The sequence below is a fragment of the Lissotriton helveticus genome, chromosome 8 (genome assembly GCF_964261635.1).
Source record: "Lissotriton helveticus chromosome 8, aLisHel1.1, whole genome shotgun sequence".
Lineage (NCBI taxonomy): Eukaryota > Metazoa > Chordata > Amphibia > Caudata > Salamandridae > Lissotriton > Lissotriton helveticus.
Window position 1 is genome coordinate 1140391814 of NC_136069.1, and position 22532 is coordinate 1140414345.

Consider the following 22532-nt stretch of genomic DNA (forward strand, 5'->3'; position numbering starts at 1 on the left):
TTATCTTATCCAACAGCTTCGTTATTATTTAAGTCAATTATTTCTCTCCTTGTTCCTTTACATCAATTTTAACTCAACAACTACTTGTTCCTGGTGAAACACTCCATCTCCTAAAAGACAAAAGTTAAACACAACTTCACAGATTATATTAAGCAACGGCAAGGTTGGTGTTTCTCTATGGAGTAATCAGGGTGTACATTTCACTCACAAGCCCCTTTGTATTTTAAAACTACCCAGGTTTAGCAGACAGTTCCACCAGGAAGTTAAAGTAGCCTTTCTCTTATGCCACTGTAATAAAAAGGTTAAGCAATAAACATAGTCACTGACCGTACTTAAATAAGCTTAGAAGCCTATTTCCCACTTTGTCAATCTTTGTACTTCCAGACCGATTGTAGGGGGAAAGAATCTCCCCTCCGGTTCCTCTGTTGTCAGTCCCCAGACCCACAGCCGATCACAGTTTCCTTGTTAGCCCCCTGATCTCTCCTTACTTGATTCCTCTGGCATTTGTTTCCAATGTCCCGGGCAACTGTGGGGCAGAGGTGTAGTTGCCAACAGTGCCTCCCCCACAGGTCAAGCCACTCGATCACTGACCTAACGCTGTGGGAAGGCTGCACGGGAAGTAGAGGAGCGGCGTCCGTGGCAAGCGCAGGAGACCTCTGATTTCCCCGCTGAACCTGCTCGGACTCGGCAGGCCTCTTGTTGCTGCTCCTGCCCCCACAGAGACTAGCGATCACCCTGCACAGGGCCTACGCAGCTCTGCGGAGGCGCGATCCACTTCCTCCGAGACTAGCGTTTGCCTCACCGGGCCTGCGCAGTTCCGCGGCGGCGCGATCCACTTCAACAACGCCTCCCCTTCCTCAGAGACTAGCGTTCGCCTCACAGGGCCTGCGCAGCTCCACAGCAGCGCGTAGCTCACTTCAACAGCGCCTCCCCTTCCTCAGAGCGGCCACGCTAACTTTCAACACTGCCACCGACTCTTCCCCCAGGCTTACTATCTCTCCCCCGGTCTCACATGTGAATAGGATTGTTCACGGGTTGGCGAAATTTAACTCAGGTGAGAGGGGATTAAAAAGGGAAAAGCGTGGCATATTTACGATCATAAACCGCAGGAGAAGAAGGGGGAAGGTATCAACTCCACTCCTTCTGTCCTCTCTCCTATCGCGGTGATTCAGTCAAAGTTTCTATTAGAGGTCCCCCCAATGGACAACGGGGACCAGACTACCACACCATTCAGTCCCTATGATCACTCCAATTTCCCTCATGCTAGAGGATGACTTTAAGGTTTTGGGGAGGATCCAATGTCCAGGGTCATCAGGAACTCCACTTGGCAGGGTCAGATCTGCAGAAGAAGGGGCAAGGGGTGGTGAAAGCAGGAAGGAGGCAACCCTGTAAATGTACAGGAATTTATATAGCGCAAATCACCGAGCGGTTTCTAAGCGCTTGCTTAGGGAACCCGTCCTGGTATTCCCCTGTGAGATAACCCCAGCAGGGTATCCGCAAGGTGAAAGCCAGGCATCCCACCGCGAGGGGCCGTTGTGGAGATTAAGCAAGCTATTGCCCAGAGTCGCAGAGTGTGAACCCGTGATTAGAGTAGGCACCGGAGCGAGAATTGTCGAGTCCATGGACATTTTAGGACTCAAGATCCTGCCGAGCCGGGAATTGAACCCTGGTCCCGGGCTGACCTCTGCTTCCAGGTCTGCCTCCTCTAACCAGTGAGCCACACTTCTCCACACTTCTCCTAAGTAAGGAAGTCAACCCTCTCTGTCCTACCCCCACCTACTACCACATCCTGCACTCCAGCGGACTCTCTCTCTCTAACAAAATGGTCGCCCTACAGTTGGCCTTTTATATCCTAGCCTCAAGTGTCCAGAACAAGCCAGAAGGTTCTAGATTCCCTATGTTAACCTATGGGTCCTTTTCCTGAAGTAACCGTTATGGCAGTTACTGGCCACCATTTTGAGTAACTAAGCTTGCCCTCAGAAAAGGAGGGATTTCTAGGCCTATGAGAAACCATGGGGTCAAGGAGTACCTAACCCCCAGGTCAACACCTAAAAATTCCAGTGGACATAAAAAAAAAAAATGAAAGGATTGAGGGGCAGAAAAGGGGACAAAAATAAATAAATAAAAGGAGGGACCACCCAAAGGGCTGACAGGTCTAACAGTATGTTTTTTAGTTGTGATTTCTACAGTCCATTACTGCTGTAGACAATTGTTTTATTTTTATTTAAAGCATTTGGTATCATAGCACCGAACTTTCTCGAAAGGAGTAGGAGAACTTTTTACAGACAATTTGGTTTAGCAGATATATCACTAAGATTGAGATGCCGCATGTAGTACAGTACATTGGGAAAATATCATGCTGCAGAATATTTATTTATTTAGCATAGTTACAATTTCAGGCACAAAGTTCTTTGCCTAAAAATTACTTGACCTTTTAAAGAAATGTCTAAGGTTGAATTAGTAGTCTGATCTCATAGTTTCAGGAGAGCAATTTAACAAGTAAATGTCATGTCCTCTCTTCTAGAGCTCGTGCTCTTTGTTCCTTTTTCTTAGCCCTACATAGTGTTTGACTATATATATATATATATATATATCTCCAACTTCCACAGAGACCTCCATGGTAAATATATATAAAGTTTCCCAGCACTGTGCAAAGCGCCGTGCAGCAGAAGTAGAATGCAAATGAAGATTATATACAAAGGTCATCTGTTTATATGCTGTTGTCAGGGAACTTTGAATACAGAGCTCAGACCAATACAACGTATCATCTAGCGCGGTACACAGGTACAATAAAGGTAGAGATTCTATGAAAGAGGGGACACGTTTGCATTGTGCTGTAAAGAAGCACTAATCAATTAATCAGACACAAATAAGCAATATGAGTCAAGTGACTTTAAGGCACACTTGTACTTGGCGTGAAAAACAGGTGCAGTAAGGTGGAACCCTCAGTAGGAAACTGGTTGACAGTTATAAAGGAAGTTTACCCTGGGAAGTAGGCCATTCTTTTCTTATTGCCCAAGGCGAGGTAAATTGTTTTCTTTCTACAATAATACCTGACTAGCAATTTCGAGGCTGCATCAGGGTGTCAGTCAGAAGTAGCCACTCATTTCAAAGTTTACAGAGGATGTTACTAGTGGGGAGTAGAGAATGTCCATTATAATAATTCAAATTTAATTTGACAGAGTGCTGATGTGCTTTGTTTAGAGGAAGAAATTAAGGTATACACAAGATCTTGAGGTGCTTCCAAAACAATGTTTGTCTATGTTCCATGATTTTGCAACACGTGAAGGATCAGCGTTATTCACCTGGAAGAGATACCAGGGTTGGACATCTTTGTTTACAGACCTTTTCAACTGGTTCATGACTAAAGACTAGTCACAGAGCAAGATAGTTGGAGCTTTGACCTTGTTGCCATTGTCATAAAATGGCTTTGTTTCAGAGCGGTTACCAACGATGAACCTCCTGAAAGTCAGTACTGGTGCCTGAGAAAGTTGTCCTCTCCCGAGTCCCATGACATGCTGCAACGAAGGTTTGCAAAAAGCACACCGTCAAAATTCTGTATCATATTGGACTAGTGGAGAGTCCTTTATAAGTTTCTAGTGATTAGTCCAGTTGACTCTAGGGAATAAAACGTGTTTTAATTACCCTTTTGATTCATATTAACTTTATGACTACAAAAGAATATAAAAAAGCAATTGCAGTTCTTTTTCAAAGGAAAGTGCAAATGCGATGCTTCCACTTCACAAGAAATGCTCTAAGTGGAAAAAAAAGTGCTACATACTGTAGGTTCCCATACATAGTGTAAGTTCCCATTAAATCTAAAACTCCTGCATAACTTGAATAAAAAAATACATAACCACATCTGGACACCCTCACAACCAGTTACTACGTCTCAGATACACAGAGGAATGAAGCAACTAATACGCACATTTGTAATAAACTTAGGTTAGAACTAAGCCTGGGCGGAGTTCGTGGATTTCTGCTACACGAAACAGGGCCAAGTGACCGAAAAACTCTGCGACGCTACGTGGAGTTCCACAAGCGGCGGAGTGTGTTAGAACGTGCCATTTGAGCGAATTTCTCTGCGCCTGGTGTTTGTCCTACACTGCAAAATCAACATGAACAGCACCATGCACACCGCAAGAGGGCGTTGCTTCTTTCTGCCGCTCAAGTAGATTTTTCTTCTTGAGCGGCAGCTTCCTCAACGCGAACGGAAAGTTTCTCAACACGAGCCATTGCGACCACCCTCATTGAGAAATCTGGCTTGGAGGTGGATTTTCCTCGCTTGCTCTTGCCACCTTAATGTTGGCGAGTGAGGAAAAACCTTCTTTATGCTAGACGGAGCGGTGTATATTGCAAATCCACGTGGTCCGCGGCGTGCAGAAAACTCGCCGAATGCACCGGAGTTCACCACGCCTAGTTAGAACTCCAGTCGGCCCTTTAACATACTGTGTTCAAACATCTTTTACCTAATGTGTGTCCATCAAGGTGTGCATGATACTTTTATTGCATAATTACCCAGCTCTCAGAAAATTCATGTGAACCACATTGACCCGGACAAGACAATGATAAGATTAAACGAGCATTGAAAATGGAATAGGTCTCGCCTTTGATTAAGTTAAAGTAATTTGCTTTGCTGATGGTATTGTATAGCAAAGCAAATTGCTTTAACTTAATGAAAGGCGAGACTGATTGCATTTTTAATGCTTGTTTTTCTCTGTACTTCAGGCCATAACATTTAGGCGGAGGGATACTGCCCTCCTAATTTTTTCAACTTTTTGGACAGCGATCTGTGCTGTTTGCTTGATTTACACCTGGAATTAAAAAGAGAAGCCAGTGTGCAGGGAATCTATCGGGTACCTACTGTTAATTAAGAGCTCGCTGTGGTGCTGCCAGGCGGGCTGTCATTTGTAATTTATTTCCTGTCTTAATTTCATGGGTAGGGCTTGCGCATGGGGTGTAGGGTTATTTCGTGCAACGCGTTTCTTGTTTGCAGCAGGCGTTATATACATTTTTAGCGGAGTATTTGTTATGATAGAAAATAAGATATTACTGATGCAGCAGTAAAATAATTATTTTGCGAAAAGCGACCAAACAACCCTGTCATGATTCTCGTGTAGGACTTCTACATTTGCACTTGTTACACATATGTTTAATACATAAGAAAAAAATGAACACATTTTCCGTCAATTCACTTTTAGAAGTGAAATACATTTAAACAAATGTTTGCACACTTTCGGTGTGCCATGAACTAAGCACCTGGCTCACTTGTCTGCTGTAAGATTTCTTTTGCTTAATTGCAGTCGGAAGATATTGACATATGGTATGCCGTCTCTAATAAACAATACCATAACTTGTAGTTTAAACGTTAATTAATACTTTTGTGGCTTGTGGTATGACATGCTAAGCACTTCAGAAATATATCTTTCATACTGAGGGTGCACATCTGTCCTATCCGTCCTTTCCACATGTCTCCATTCTATGGGTTAGTATGCAGTCCATGAACGTGGATATGACCTACATACCTACATAAACGGTCATACCGCGCTTTTAGTATAGTAATGCCCAGAATCCATTTTATTTTTTTACAAAGTCCGAAGCAGTTGTAAAATAAATACATATGGTGAGAAACATTTACCTGTTGGGCCACAGAAAATGACAGCGCTCTATCTAATTCATTACTGAGTTCAATACCGTGAGGCTGCCAATTTAGATTTTCCTCTGTAACATCGACAAAGAAAAGGGACTAAACTCCGTGTCTACCGTACACGTTATTGAGTGGTCAGTCTCATTAAAAGCCTTGTTAAATAGCCAGATTTACCCACACCTAATATGGCCGCTCTTCATTCAAATTGCATTTGGTATGCCTTTTGTGGCAGCTCTAGTTGTAGTGACGCGTTTCCATGACAGCGGCTGAGTACTCAGTTTGCGTCTGGCCTACAGTGTGATCGGTTCCTGTGGCCTGTGCCCGTGTGCTGATGCTGGAGCAGAAAAGATGATGGGCAGCATGGGGACCTCAGAAAACGCTTCATTCTAAGCACCGCTCGTAACTACTTCGGTCTCTCGGGAAGCGAAGAGGAGGCTGTGGAGGCTCTAGCCACACGCGTGGAGATTGACCGCTTTTTGAACGATGGCACGAAATCCTATTGAGTGTACAGCGGCGGCCCTGAGGTGAGCTGAGCCTCGACAACAAGGTATGGAATAAGTTTAACTAATCTTGCATCGGTCGGGGGCAGACTAGCTAACCCACTCTGCATCCGGTAACCTCAACTAACAACCCTGAGTTCTCAGTAACGTACAGGATCTCCCCATGTACAGAATTTCCTCCACCAACACTGCAACAGAGCACTAGGGCGAGGGAACTGAGTTAAGCAGCCCGGCCAACGAGATGCAGTAGTACCTGCTGGTCTCTTTCTTTTGATGCGTTGATATGCGTAGTCAAGCGGCAGATAAGCCTATGGTGTTTTACGACTGCAGGATGCTGGACTGGGACATCCTTCTGCTCTGTCAAAACGGACTCTAAATGGTCGTACTGCACTTTCAGTATCTTAATGCCCAGATAAAAAATGTTTTTTTTGTAAAGTACGAGGCATTTGTAAAATAAATAAATAAGGTGAAACACATTTACCTGCAGTGTTTGTGCATTTCCAAGTACTTCACAATGAAAAGCAGAGCGCCGAATACAGCCATTTACATGGTTCTGAAACTGTCAAATCTGTAGAGAGGGTGAATATAAGAAATACCTGAGTCGCGGTTCCGAAAATGAAAGCGGACTGCGCAGGTAACTGACAAAATTATAAATGGAAAAATATAGTGCTTACCGAGTAATTGAAGGAGCCGTGTCCCTCTGAGAGTATACGATTCAATCCCGATGGGCGGAACTAAAAGGAAACAAGGCGGCAACAAGGAGGGACTATGAAGACTCCTTTACAATCACAAGCCAGCATTTTGCATGCAGGATGACGCCATCCAATGAAAAAGATGGGCGGGCCGTCAACTCCGCCTCCAAGAGCTTTGAAATCTGTATTGATTCCAAGAAGCTCTCGTATGACAAGAGCAGCACATTCGCGCTGCTTTTGCTAGCTGAAACGTAAAAAGGTGTATTGAAGCTTTCAAGAAGCAGTGTGAAAAGAAAATGATCAGATAGATGGCATCTCAGCTGGCAGGTCATGTGGTGCAGTGTCTTTTGTATTTAACGGTTTCGCTTCTTCCACGACTGTGTTGGATGGTACTAGGATTTAACTCCTCTACAGTCCATTACTGCAAGCGCAAAACTCCGAGATTACGGAAGGTCTGTAAAGTTGCAAATGTTCCCCCTCATAATCCATGTTTCACTCAGGTACTTGTTTCCAGCCATTGTGACAAGGGATTCCATGTTGGATTTGCACAAGAGTCAGGTCATTCTTTCCTAGACCAGATTGCTGTCTTTCACTAAAATCTTCTCTAGTCGTCTTTTCATTTTGGATTTCAAGAACAGACACAGAAACACAATACGGCTTAAGTCTTTATAACTTGACCCCTGGGCTGGGTTAATTTTTGACAGTATTGTTTTGCATCAACTTGAGGAGACTGCTTTCATCAGTGAAACGTTCTCCTTTGTTTCTTTTACTTTGGCATCCATGTTATGTTTTCAATCCAGAAGATTGCACGTCCCATTTCTATGAATGAAAGAGTGCCTGAGAGAATAAGAGTTTGAAGAGCAACTATTTTCATGAGTTAGGACTACAGGATGTTTTGATATCGCTAAGTAAATTAAGCGCCTGTCAGATTTTTTAACAAATATCGAAGTTGTATGCTGTAACGTTTGTCAGATTAGCGTATTTTTAGGTAAATAATGCAAGAAAATAAATGAAAACGCCAATTTTTATTACATGCGACTCTCAAAGCTCATTGTGTCCCTCCCTTGAATTTTATGTGGTACTGCCAGAACACATGTTGTATTTTTACTCTTTCTCACATTTTAAACTGTAAATTAAATGTATTCTCACTGAAGTACTTTATTTGGTTTTATTTACAGATTAATCGGCAGTCTATTGATGCTCTGAAGAACTGGTTCAGAGAAGAAATGCAGAAGACAGATTGGCAACTGATTGTAGAGCTAAAAAAAGTTTTTGAAATAATCTGATCTTTAAGCAGCGGCTACAGGATGGTGCAATCTCTATTGCTGTTTCAAAAAACGAAATAAGGAACAGAAATATGAGGAAAGACTGAACACATGGTTGAGAAGATAAACTTGTTGTTTAAAATGTTTTCCATGAGAAACCAAGCAATTTACACTGGTTTGACAGTGGTCAATTTTTCATGTCCCCACAGTTCCGATGTGCCTGTTCACGTACCCATTTACCCACTTGATCTTATCACCCCCTTGAACTGGCTGCTGTTTTAAAAAATTTGTCCCCAGATTTTATTACACATTGAAAGATATTTAATCTTTTATTTACTGATCAAATCAGTACTGCAGTATTTGATTATCTAAGCCTCTGCAGAGTATAATTCTTGGGACATTTTTGATGTAATAAATACTTAATTATTTATGCATACCTCTCTCCACATACCTCTCTCCCCGTTTCCTTGATAAATTTCCAACAATCTGCTTTGTGCCTATAGGATTTTTTTAAAAACTAGAGAAATTAGGTGATAGGATATTTCTGTATTCGCTTTGTGTAAAACAATGACGTAAAACGTATTTGGCAACCTTGTATTGCTTGTACAGTCCATGAAGTCCAGCTTGTAATCATCACAATGCAGAGCGAGAATTAAAAAGAAATGGACAGTCATTTTATTTGTCTTGTTTTCTCATTAGAGATCCATCATTTTATTTCTTCAGCTACTTTCATACAACCAGAAATGTGTTTTTAATTTTATATGTGAAAATGTACTGCACTTTTTGAAACAACAGAAAAAAGTTACGTAGGCAAGTTGCAACTTTCATTTATCACACAGCACAAACATTCCTGAAGGCGCAAGCAACCCCATAAGTAGATGGAGAGTGCTGTAACAGCTAGGTAGACTGAATCAACACACATCTTGCAGAAGTCTGAAAATGGAACCACCAGGGGCCCCAAATAGTTCAGTTTCTACGGGCAACCTCTATCAGTATAAATCTTTACTCAAGGGCTGAGCACCTATTCATATCTCTTAACCATGCAAGTGTTGGCAATGCATTTGTTGAATTTCTACTGTCTGGCTAGATTCTGTGTGGCAAAAAAGAATCCTGTCTCTATCAACTATCTAGCACCCGAGGTGTTCCCCGGATCCTCCATGAAAACTAAAAGGGACATCCTAGGAGATAATCCTATGGCCATCCCAGTCCTGTGAATGAAATACCAGGCATGCGTCCAAAACTCCTGAAAGACTGCAGGTAGCCCTACAACAATCAAAAAGGGACCTACATGAGTTTGCATTTAAAAACATTTGGGGATGAATTATCAACCATTGCCACAGACGTTTGGGTGTGGAAAAAATTCTGTGGGAATATTTTAATTGGGTAAGATGTAATCTAGTTGATATTGCAAGGTTACAGTCATCTTCACCTCCTCCTGCAACAAGCTTAGTTCTACTTCTCAGCATGACCTCAGTTATGTAAAAAGGTATGGATTAATTGAAGACTAGTATTTCTTTATTGCAGTATGAGGTTTCAGCAGATCACAGTATTACGCAGGGAGGAGGTGTCTCCAGCCACTTAAAGGTAGTTTTGTTTGACTTGGTAGGGAAGATTAAATGGTATGGCTGTCTATATAATGCATACTACCACAGACAAGGCCCTGTGGCACTTTTCAGACAGATAGCAATTCTTGAGAGCCCAGTGTTAGGGATCTGGTCAGGTTAAATGTAGGAGTTGTAGTTAGTCATGCTGTTTTAACTCATTTCCATGCAATATGTGATATTATTCTTATGGATAATATTACAATTTTATTAGGAGTGCATATGCTTAATGTACTAGAGTTAATAGGGTGCTTTACACTTCTCCTGATATTGTCATGCATAAGACTCTTAGGGCCTGATTATGATGTTGGTCAAAGTTGCCTCCAACCGACATCTCTGCGGTTGGGAACCGACTGACTTCCGGTCAGCGGTCCCAACACCGCAATTACAATGTGACTGCCCATGGTGCGTTTGCAAACTCCCATTTCTCTATGGGAGCTTGCGGGGTGGTCGGAAACCAGCCACAGCACAAGCTCCCATAGAGAAATGGGAGTTTCTGTTAATACCAGCACCGTGTGCCTCACGGTGCAGGCACTTACAGGTGGGCACCATAGGTGTCCTCTCAGACCCACAGCCGGAGGGCCAGGTGAGAAGGGGGCCTTGCTAGTGGCTCCCAAAGTCTCTCTCTGACAGCCTTTCCATGTTGGAAAGTCCGACTTTGAAAGGCTGTCAGAAATCCACATCAATAATCTCGATGGCGGAAACGCGGTCCATAAGGGATTATGTGAAGATTTTGGACTGGCCAACATGCTCCTTGACCCTGTCGGAAGCCATTCAGATTGGGCAGCCGGTTACAGCTAGTTTCTGGTCATCTGACTGAAAAGCACAAGTGAACCAGTATATCACACCACAGCCTACCCAGTTACCCCCAATGTTTCGTCTAAAGGATGAATCTGCAGATAGTGCTTATGTGGCTGCCAGATATCACAAGGGCGAGAGACTATAGGCAGTAGTGTTGGATAAGTGTTAGTAGTTGTATTACAATAAATAAAGTTCCGAAACCAGTCCCTTGTAGTTGTTGTTTATGCTCTACCCCGGTGCAGGGGTACTTGGCGTTTCACCAGGAGGAGAGCAAATGCAGAGAATCTTCTAATTCATCTACTAAGGGGTTTGACATATCCCAGTAATGCCGTTCAAAGGTGAAGGCTGTAAGTTGTGTTTAACCATAAGGAATAAGTGGTAAAATATGTCCTCCCAATGTTTCCTAACTGGCGCGCAGCTCCAAGTGAGGTGTGCGAAATCCGCATCTGGTACCGTACATCTGGCACATGAATTAGAGAAAGTGGGGCTTATTCTAGACATTAATTGTGAGGTAATATATGCTCTATGGAGCTATTTAAAGTGCAGCAATTTATACTTATAGTTATTCGAACCATACTGGGTCTGTGCAAACAGTAGGACCATATTGCGTCTGTTAGAGTTTCGCCTAGATCTAGATCCCAGGCCATCCTGGGTTTGAGGCCCAATGAAGTCTGCATGGGTTACGATAAGTGATATAGGCGGGAGACAAGATGGGTACTAACTGAGGAGTTAATGACTATTGTGAGAGTGGGAAAGTCAACTGGTTCTACAGCAGTACCAGGTAAAGCATTCATCAGGGCGCCATGCACTCTATGTAGGAGAAACCTGTCCATATAAGTAGCGACTCCTCGTGAGCCAATTCAGTAACGGTGCATAGACGAGAATTTTAAAATAGGTCCCTCACGGTACAAAGCCGCAATTTGTCCTAACTCCGTTTAGTAAGAGTTTCGGTGGCGGGGGTATACACAGATTATCAAGCAATGGTGAATGAGGGGCGTATACGAGATCATACTGCAAGTATCTATGCAATTTGGTCCACTCCCAACAAGTTGTAGATAGTGTCTGTATTTCAGTGGGGCAAAGTGGGAGCCCCTGCGGCAGGATCGACAAGAGTGAGTTCGGATGCACCTGGGATCTCACAGGTCTGAGATAATGTATGCAAGCGTCGGGATGATACCAATAATATGTGAAATGAACCTGCGCCACCAGCTAGTAGAGATAAAAATCCAGAACTCCGAAACCCCCCACCCCACACCTCCCTGCTCGTATGACATTGTGTAAGCGTACTCCAGCTTATTAGGGGTTGTTTGCCCGCCCACACCAGTCGCGTCAGTATGGAACGGAAGGTAGCAAAAAACGAAGCCGTCAATGCAATTGGCCTATTTAAAAATAAATATAGCCGTCGTGGTAAAACAACCATTTTAATTATGGCAATGTGGCCGGCTATAGATGGAGGGAGTTTAGTCCATCTATCAACTTGAGTCGTAAGCTGTTCAATCGCCCGCCCATAATTAATGCGGATGACCTCTGCAGCGCTACTATGCAGATAGATGCCAAGGTATTTAGGGGGAGCAGTACACCAGCGCAAGGGGATTTCTATATCTACCTGGGTAGTTGCAGGAGTTAACGGAAAGCTCTCCGACTTAGTCCAATTTATGATCAAACTTGAGTGTTCTCCAAAACAAACTATCTCTCTCAGCAATGGGGTAGATCTTCAGCTGGGTGCCGAACGAATAGCAGCACGTCATCAGTGTAAATTGAAGCAGTGAGTGGGCCAGTATGTAGTTGCAAGCCCCTGTGGAGATGACGCTCCTGTATGTGGCGGGCAAGAGGGTCCATAGCTACAAGGAACAAGAGGGGGGACAATGGTCACCCCTGTTGAGAGCCTCGCGACAAAGGGAATTGCTCTATAATTATCCCGTTCATCCTCAGCCGGGCCACTGGATTGGAATATAGAAGCCGAACCAAGTTAAAAAAAAAAACATGGGTATACCCAGTGTTTGCATTACTGCATATAAGAAGGACCATTCCAATGAATTAATTGCCTTCTCTGCATCTAGTAGCACGACCGCTGCCGGGAGCGTCAGCTCCATCTGGTTCATCACCGGGAACACTGTACGCAGATTGATAGTCGTTAACCTGCCGAGAACAAAGCCTGCTTGGAAAGAGCATAGTATAGTGTCAACTAATAGCGAGAGACAGGTGGTTAGAATTTTAGCAAGAATTTTGTAGTCCTGGTTTTAGAGCGATAACTGTCTGTACGACTGGCATTGGACGGGTGGTTTTCCCGGTTTAAGAAGTAAAGTTACCATGGCTTCCAGCAAGGTCGGAGAGAGAGAGCTGCGGTCTAGTGCTTCGGCATAAACCTCAACCAGCCGTGGGGCGACTATATCTTGGTAGGCTTTGTAAAAATCTGCAGTGAGACCCTCGGTCCCTGGGGCTCGGCTGCTGGCTAAGTCTTTTATTGCCAGCTTAACCTCATCGTCATCGACGCCAAGAACTCAAGCTGCCCATCTTCAAGCCACACCATGGCTATTTCCTGCAAGTAGTCCATTATAGACTTCCCTCCAGGAGGAGCCCGCGTTTCATACAGTCTCGTATAGTAGGCTAATAAGGTCTTCGTGAGGTTATAGACTGCCCTCCAGGAGGAGCACGCGTTTCATACAGTCTCGTATAGTAGGCTAATAAGGTCTTAGTGGGAATTGGGAAAGGTACTGGAGGTAGTACTCCAGTCCGACCCTAAGTTGGTCCTCCTGGGTATGACAAATGAGGTAGATGTGAGTCACCCATAATTGATCTTTCTAGTACTGGCCTTGATGGTGGCCAAGAGGGATGTGGCCAGGATGTGGGGGGCTCCAGAGTGCCCACAGCTGGAGGAGTGGCGTAGGGGAATGGACCTGTATATGGTTGCAGAGAGGGTCACGTACAAGGCAAGAGGGCGCCCCAAGAAGTTCGGTACAGTATGGGGCAAGTGGCGTCAGTATCATGGGCTGGATGGAGGTCTTTGATTTGATTGCAGTAGCTGGGGCTTTGAGGGTGGGAGGGATGTGAGTTGTTGGCTATTCCTTTCTCCTATTTGGCTGCAGAATGACTACAGTGTTAGTACTGCTAGTGTCGGATATTTATGTTAAGGGTTCCAGGATGTTGGGGGGTGGTGGGAGGGCTCCGGGATGGGATGTGCTGAGCAATGATGACATGCTTGTTTCTTGGTTATGCAATGAAAAGTCGAATAAAAATATATAAAAAGAAAAATAAGGTCTTAGTGATGTTGATATTAGTAATCAATGGCTCACCCGCGTCCGAGTCTAACTGTGTAATATTTGTCGATTGGTATGGTGGACAGAGGAGTCGAGCAAGTGTCCTACCCAGCCTTTCGCCCTTTCCATACACCCTGGCCGCAGCATATTTACCAAGGTATTTGACTTCCCTGGCAGCTCCATCACTGAACTCAACCATCAAAGCTGAGCGGGTACGATAAGAGGCTGACGAGGGATCCATAAGGGAAATAGTGTCTACATCCTTCCGCTTCGGTTCTATTTTACAACAACCCCACCCCGGATAGAGCAGAGCACACCAGCATGCTTAAAAATACTTACCACGCACACCACCGCCTTGAAGGCATCCCAAAGCATCAGTTGTGAATCTACTGTGCCTTCATTGAGCTCAATTAACACCGAAACACTGGGTCCAAGAGGACAAATGAAGGGAACCCTCAAGGAAAAAACTTTAAAAGAGAAAAGCTAACACTCTAAATTAGAAAAATACAAATATATTTTTTATTCAATATTTTATCTAAATATTAACAATCAAAACATGTTTAGGATATGTATGTATGGATAGGTGGATGAATGTGGTTTGTATGTTGATTTAAATGGTTACTTCTCTGTCATGAATTGTATATATTGAATAATATTTAGAGAAAATATTTAATAAAAAATATATTTGTATTTTTCTAATTTAGAGTATTCGCTTTTCTCTCAAAGTTTCTTCCATTATGGTTATTGTCCTAGGAATTTCACAGTATGTATTTCCCTTCCTATGTGAACTTCTCATTAGTAGCAGGGGGCTCCGTATCTTTACAAATGAAGGGAACCTTCATAATGGGCTCTGTTTGTGGAGTACGTAGAAATCGAATACAAGGAGGACCGGAGAATGATCTGATATTGTGCGGGGTAGGTATTCAATGTCCCGTACATCTAACAGCAACAGTTGCGTAAGATACCACTAGTCTATACGCGACCAAGACCCCTGTGGGGCGGAATAAAAAGAATATTTCTGATAGATACATCTGCCAGTGGATTCCTCACCTTGTGAATATGCCCTTGCATCAGCAACATTCGGAAATTCTTTTGTAGCTTCGCGCCGACGTGGACGACGTCACAGAGGCACGGCATCGCGCGCGACTCCGCTGACGTCTCCGACACCATAACAGGCCCACGCCGGCGTGATGACATCAGTTCCCTTTTTTCCGCGTCGTCGACACTAACGGTTTTCTAGGGATCGACAGTGGCTTTGTAGTAACTTTGTTACTTTGTAGTTATTTTCTCTGTTTCATTGTCTTCTGTCGAGATGTCTTCGAAGAAGACTGGATTTAAAGCTTGCGGGGAATGTGGCAAGACGATGTCCATCACTGACCCGCATGAGTGCTGCGTCTGGTGTCTGAGCTCCGACCATGACGTCGAGGATTGCCCATCTTGTAAGAAGATGACTGAAGGCCGTTCGAGAGAGGGAGACGAAGCTCCTCGTTGCAAAACTTAAAAATAAGAAAGATAAGAAGACTTCGAAGTCACGAACTCGGCGTTCGAGGTCTCGTTCAAGGTCGCGCTCGGAGTCATCTTCTGCTCATGCTTTGAGGTCTTCGAGGAAGAAGCACAAGAAGAGGAGCCATGAGTCACGTCATCACTCAGGGAAGGACTCGAGTTAGAGGCCGAAGTCGCAAGTGAAGCTACTTCGTAAAGAAGCGGTGGCTTCTGCTTCGGAAGCCCAGGACTCAGAGGGTGAGGCTTTGCGTGTGGATTCGCCTAAGTAACCGAAGCAGCTAGCGAACCCTTCTCCGGACCTGTCCAGTCCTTCTGGTCAGGAGGATGAAGGTGAGGTGAAGGAAGTTTGTAAAGGCGAGGCTCCGGTGCCTGCGTGTTCGTCGACCCCGGTGCCCCAGCCTGAGTAGGAGATCGATGTCGAGACGACTCCGCCCCCTCGAGAGCAACCTGGGGGCCCTTATCCAGCCTTTCCGGCTCCAGGTCAGGATCCATCCCAGTTCCTGAATGCCATGTTTGGATTTTACTCCAGGGCAATGTACCCCTCTGGTGCACCTTTTGGTCCCACGGGTCCTTTGGTGTATAACTTGGGTGTTCCCCAGGCTTATGCTCCTGCGCCCTTTATGCCTTTCATGCCGGCTGTAGCACCGCAGTGGCATTTTCCGACGCCGATTCCATCGGCGCCGATTACGACGACTCCGATGCAGGATCCTGTTCGACCTCGGGTAAAGCTGCCTCGCCTGACTTCGGTTTCTACGCCGGCTCCGGCCCCGGCGGAGTCGGTTCTGGATCCGTCGACTTCGTTCATGAAGGAGAGGTCGAGGCGTTAGGCCCAGAGACTTCTGGAGGAAGAAAGGTATCGGGATGCTGACGTGGAGGAAGGGGAGTTACAGGATTCTGAGGATCCTTTTGATGACCTGAGAGAGGCCAGTGGACTTGAACTGTCACCTGAGTGGGATTTGGCCTCTGTATCAGACGTGCTTTCCAAGGATGTGACACCTTATCACGTAATTAAGAAGGCTGCGGACATGTTAAATATTACTCTGCCCACCGCTGAGTACAAGTCAAATATTCTTACTGAGGTCCTTCACTAGCCTTCCTCCGTTATTGAACCAATGATTCCATTTAATGGTGCTTTGGCTGAACCAATTTATGAAGTTTGGAAGAAACCTCTGACAGCTCCTGCTGTTTCAAGGGCTGTGGCAAGAAGGTATAGGGTGGCTTCTAATGACCTGGATTTTTTATCTACACACCCTCTGCCTGAGAGTTTGGTTGTGCAGGCTGCCTGCTCAAAGAAGTCTACGGGTGCTTTTCCGCAGGTTCCTGGGGAAAAAGAATCGAGGAAGCAAGATCAGGCGGCCAAGAAGGTCTTCTCAGGCAGTATGGCGTTAAAATCTACTAATGCAACTTGCCTGATGGGACGATACATCCATCCCTTGCTGGATTCCGTGAAGCAGTTAGTGCCAAAAATTCCTGAAGGTGATAGAAAGGACTTTCAGGAAGTAATTTCGGACACTCTGGCTGCTGCGAGGCAAGTAATTCAGAGTGGGCTGGACACGGCTGATTTGGTGGCGAGAGTCATGGGCTCTTCAGTGGCCACTAGGAGAGCTGCATGGTTAAAGTCATCAGAATTCTCTGCAGATGTTCAGTCTGCTTTGATGGACTTGCCCTTTGATGGGTCAGGATTGTTTGGCAAGAAGGCTGACACTGCTTTAGAACACTTCAAAGACAGCAGGGCCACAGCAAAATCTTTAGGTCTTCAGACCAGGGGTACTCTTGGGAGGCGTTTCAGAGGATTTGGCAGGTCTTCCTTTCGATCCTACAAACCATCTCAGCAGCAGTCAAAGCAGCAGCAAAATTCGCTGTATAAGTCGTACAGAGGCAGGCAGAGAGCTCGTCCTAGAGGTCGCCAGGCCTCCTCCTCCTCCTCTTCCCCTTTCCAGCCCCCTAGCACCGCAGCAAAGCAGCCCTAGATCCGCCATTCCGGATCATGTGGGCCCAGTGGGGGGCCGGCTTACCCATTTCCTGCGAGATTGGGAATTGATTACATCAGATCTTTGGGTTCTCAATCTCGTGGAGAATGGGTATGCTCTTCCCTTTCAGGAATTTCCCCCAAATTACCCTCCTTGCCAGGGTTATTGTTCGGAGGACCACTTGCTTCTCCTGCAAGAAGAAGTCCTGGCACTGTTCAGAAAAGGTGCGATAGAGGTGGTTCCGGAGCAGGAGAGGGGTCAGGGATGCTTCTCCCGGTATTTTCTGATCCCCAAGAAGGATGGCAGGCTTAGTCCAATCCTGGATCTCAGGATCTTGAACCTGAAGCAGGAGAAGTTCAAGATGCTCACCCTTGCGCAGGTTCTTCAAGCGCTGCTGGAAGAAGACTGGATGGTGTCAATCGACTTGCAGGATGCGTATTTTCATATCCCAATCCTGAAGTCGCACAGAAAGTATCTCCGTTTTACGGTTGGATCGCAACACTACCAGTTTGCAGTCCTTCTGTTTGGTCTTACTACTGCACCTCGAGTTTTCACCAAGGTGATGGCTGTGGTGGCTGCACATCTCAGAAGGTCGGGGATACCAGTTTTCCCGTATCTGGACGATTGGCTGATCAAAGCAGAATCTCCAGAGATAGTGCTCCATCATCTGCAAGAGACAACTCCGTTGTTGCACAGGTTGGGTTTTTCGATAAATGTACCCAAATCTCACCTGGTGCCATCCCAGCGCAACCTGTTTATGTGCGGTACTGGACACCACTGTGTGTCGTGCATTCCCTCCTCCTCAAAGGATTCGCGACATACAGGAAATGATTCCTTTTTTTTACCATGGAGCGGTCGTTCCAGTCCTGAAGGTCCTACGCCTGCTCGGTCTGATGGCTTCTTGCATTCTGTTGGTCAACCATGCACGCTGGTACATGAGGGCACTCCAGTGGTGCCTCCGCAGGCAGTGGTATCAGCACGGCGGAGATCTCAGGGAGTCAGTGAGGATCTCGAGAGAAACTGCAGCGGATCTGTCTTGGTGGATCGTGGAAGGCAATCTGTCACAGGGAAAGCCTTTTCAACTACCTGCATCGGTGGCCACAGTGATAACTGATGCATCCACTCTAGGGTGGGGTGCTCATCTGGGGGATCTGGAGATCAATGGTCTTTGGTCTCCAGAGGAAAGGTTGCTTCACATCAACCTTCTGGAGTTGCGGCCGATAAGTCTGGCACTCAAGGCCTTCCTCCCTTCCCTTCGCGGTCAGTCAGTTCAGGTCCTGACAGACAAGACGACCGCAATGTGGTATTTCAACAAGCAGGGAGGAGTGGGGTCGCAGTGTCTCTGCAGAGAGGCTTTGCGTCTCTCGTCCTGGGTTCAGGACCATCAGATTTGTCTGATGGCAAATCATCTGGCCGGAGTTCTGAACGTTCGTGCAGACAGTCTGTCTGCAGTTCTCCGCCGACCACGAGTGGAGACTTCATCCAGAGGTAGTTCGTCACGTCTTTCAGACGTGGGGGACTCCTCAGGTGGACCTGTTCGCCACTCGCGAAAATGCTCACTGCTCGTCATTCTGGAGCTTCCAGTTTCCGATGCAGGGAGCCTTGGGGGACGTGTTTCAGTTAAGTTGGGGCTCACGACTCCTTTACGCGTTTCCTCCCATACCCTTGATTCCTCGGGTTCTGAGGAAGGTTCGCCAAGACCGGGCCCAAGTCATATTGATCGCCCCGGATTGGCCAAGAAGGGTGTGGTACACAGATCTTCTCCACCTCTCCTCGTGCCCGCCGCTCCGTCTCCCTCACAGGGCAGATCTCCTCTCCCAGATGGAGGGGCAGGTTCTACACCCCCACCTCCAGACCTTATACCTTCATGCCTGGAGATTGAGCGGGGCAACCTGATTTCCTTTTCTCTCCCGCACAATGTGGTGGATGTCATCTTATCGGCCAGGCGTGACTCCACCAAGTCCATTTATTCTTATAGATGGTCTAAATTTGTTGCTTGGTGCGGGGAGAAGTCTGTTGACCCTTTAAGGGCTCGTTTGTCAGATATTCTTCAATTTGCACTTCCTTTGGCCCAGCAGGGTTTTGCAGTGGCAACTATCAAAGGTTATTTGTCGGCCTTATTGGCTTTCCTTTGTTTGCCGGACCAGCCCTCTTTGTTTAAATCTCGAATTGTATTACGTTTCATTAAGGGCCTTACCAATAAATTTCCTCCTACACCTTTTATCGTACCTCAATGGGACTTGAACCTTGTTCTTACGTTCTTGATGAGTTCTCCTTTTGAACCTTTACACCCATGTCCCTTGAGGCTTTTGTCTTTCAAGACGGTCTTCCTTGTAGCAATTACCTCGGCAAGGAGGGTAAGTGAGCTTCAAGCTCTTAGTTCTAAGCCCCCATTTTTATCCATTCATGCTGAAAGAATGGTTCTCAGGACCAGGGCTGCTTTTCTGCCTAAAGTGGTAACTCCTTTCCATCTGGGGCAGTCCGTTACCCTCCCTACCTTTTATCCTCCCCACCTTTTATCCTCCCCCTCACCCTTCCAAGGAGGAGGAGAGACTTCACCGCTTGGACCCTAAGAGGGCGGTGAGCTGTTACCTGGACAGGACAAGAGAGTTCAGGTTGGATGACCAGCTGTTTATTGGATTTGATGGCTGCAAGAAGGGAAAGGCGGTGCACAAGCGTACGCTCTCGAGATGGATTATCCTCTGCATTAAGATCTGCTACGTCCTGGCGGGTAAGGAACCTCCAGAGGGTATAAGAGCTCACTCTACCAGAGCAAAGTCTTCTACATCTGCTTTGTCTAGGGGTGTACCTGTTGAGAACATTTGTAGAGCGGCGACTTGGGCCTCCCTCCACACTTTCGCGAAGCATTACTGCTTGGATACCAAAGTCAGAGGGAGGGCCACTTTGCGCGCGCTGTCCTCCAGGATTTTCTGGTGTAGAGGAGTGGACAGCCTCCTCCGGGAGTGGGGACTGCTGTGGGACTCTATTCACAAGGTGAGGAATCCACTGGCAGATGTATCTATCAGAAGAACAAGTTACTTACCTTTGGCAACACTTTTTCTGGTAGATACAATATCTGCCTGTGGATTCCTCAATGACCCACCCGCCTCCCCGTTGTCCACTCTTCTATGCCTGAGTTATTGAAATGTATATAATTTTATTGTCAAAGGAAATGTTTATTACAATTTGATTTCCTGCTTTGGTTTCACACTGTGTGTGTTATCTTGACATTTGTGTACTGTGTATACTATGTATATTTCTGCTGTCATTGGTCCGTCCGTGTGCCTCGAAAGCACGGAAAAAAGGGCGGAACTGATGTCATCACGCCGGCGTGGGCCTATTATGGTGTCGGTGACGTCAGCGGAGACGCACGCGATGCCGTGCCTCTGTGATGTCGCCCACGTCGGCGCGAAGCTACAAAAGAATTTCCGAATGTTGCTGACGCAAGGGGATATTCACAAGGTGAGGAATCCACAGGCAGATATTGTATCTACCAGAAAAAGCGTTACCGAAGGTAAGTAACTTGTTCGTATGGGTCGTTGGGTGGTGTATGTACCAGGGATCCTCCAATAATGAAGCCTGCAAGAGATTCAAAAGGCCCAGAGTGGAATGAGGCTTTGTATTACGTTCCGGACCAGTGGTGTCAGTAGCAGGCTCATGGGTAAGATTAAAGTTGACCCCCATCAGGATATCAGACCCCAATCTATAGATACTTGCACAAAGTGCAGGGAAAAAGTCAATGGAGTCAGTGTTCGGGGAATAGAAATTTACAAGCAATATAGCTTCGCCCCCAGTACCCCCTTTACCAGGACATATCTACCCTCGGGGTCCACAACCACCTCAACAGATCGAAAGGGGAGGGAGCGATACGCTAAAATGCACACTCCTCATGAGTAGGAGCTGTAACATTAAAAAAAGCGGTTCCCACCCCCAAGTGGATGCAAAACTGTGTGCAGGGAGGGGTGCATATGAGTTTCTTGTTGAACGGCGATTTGTATAGTATGACGAGTCAGATATGCCAATACTGGTCTGCTTTTTTTGGGATTAGCCAATCCCCTAACATTCCATGATAGGCACCTGAGGTGGAGTCCGGGACCATTACCACTGTCAGCAGTCATTTGATCATCAGTAAAATCAGCATTATGAACCAGAAGTCAACGACGTACATAGTTTGCACTGTGAATAGTAAAAATGCTCCATTCAAACAACAAACATAACCAATACACCCATAAAGAAAGAGAACCCCCTCAACCCCCCCACCTCCATCGGATACACAATAACAAGGCACCCGGTAAATTCCAGCATAAGTAGAACAACCAGGGACGAAAGAAAGGGGAAAAGGGAATAAGAGGAATCCTCCTGCGGGGGATGACAACGCTCCGTGGAGCCATCGGAGTGTATGATTATTGAAAACAGTAGTTACCACCAAACCAATAACAGTCACAAAGTTATCAACCAGCCCCATCTACCTAGATCTTAGAGAGCTTGTCCAACCATTAGACATACATGATGTCTAAGAATTTGTGCAAACCGAGCAATCAGTTTCAAAAATAGTTCGTAGTGCACAAAAAGTGGCTCAAGAACAAAGTACCAGCCATTGAGGAATCAGGAAATCGGGTCTCGGGACCAGTGTCGTCTTCTGTCTCTGCGGTGTCATAGATGGTTTATGCTTCTTCCAAAACTTCTCTGCATCGTCAGGTGAGTCAAAAATATGGGCCTTAACACCCAGTTGGATCCGGAGTCTGGCTGGGTAAAGCATCGCATACTTGACATTTGCCTTTTGGAGGGCCCATTTCACATTCATATACTTGCGTCAAGCCTCCTGCACCAATGTCGTAAAGTCAGGGAAGAGGGAGATAGTGGAGCCCTGGTAGGTAAGTGTGCCCCGCTCCCTGCTTTGTCGAAGGGCCACGTTAGTCATTGTAGTTCAGAATTTTAGCAAGTATCATCTTCGGAGGTGCCCTGGGGATAGGTAGGGGTCCCAAAGTTCGATGGGCTCGTTCAACTGTAAACGACGCGGAAAAGGCATCCCTCTCAAATAGGTTGACGAGAACAGACTCCACAAATTTCGCAAAGGACCGGTATTCGTGGATTACGCAATTCCCACAACTCGAAAGTTGCTGCGGCATGAGCGTGCCTCTAAATCTTCAGCTTTAGTGGCTAGTTGTTTGAGGCGGGATTCCGCTCATTCAAGACGCCTCTGCAGGAAGGGCTGTGCATCCTCCAAATCAGCAATACGTTGCTCCACACCCCCTATTCGTATGTCTTGGGCCTCTAGGCAACCATAGATGTCATC

General features: G+C 45.9%; 1 protein-coding gene across 2 annotated transcripts in view; it reads left to right on the top strand.

Moving 5' to 3' along the window:
• Positions 1-8777, top strand: part of EIF5B (eukaryotic translation initiation factor 5B) — a 499902-nt gene extending 491125 nt beyond the window's left edge. For both annotated transcript variants that reach the window (XM_078658012.1, XM_078658013.1), the window contains exon 24: positions 8018-8777. In XM_078658012.1, coding sequence (XP_078514138.1) covers positions 8018-8125 — 108 coding nt within the window. In that variant the 3' untranslated portion in view covers positions 8126-8777. The remainder of the gene's footprint in view (positions 1-8017) is intronic.
• Positions 8778-22532: the final 13755 nt, after the last annotated feature.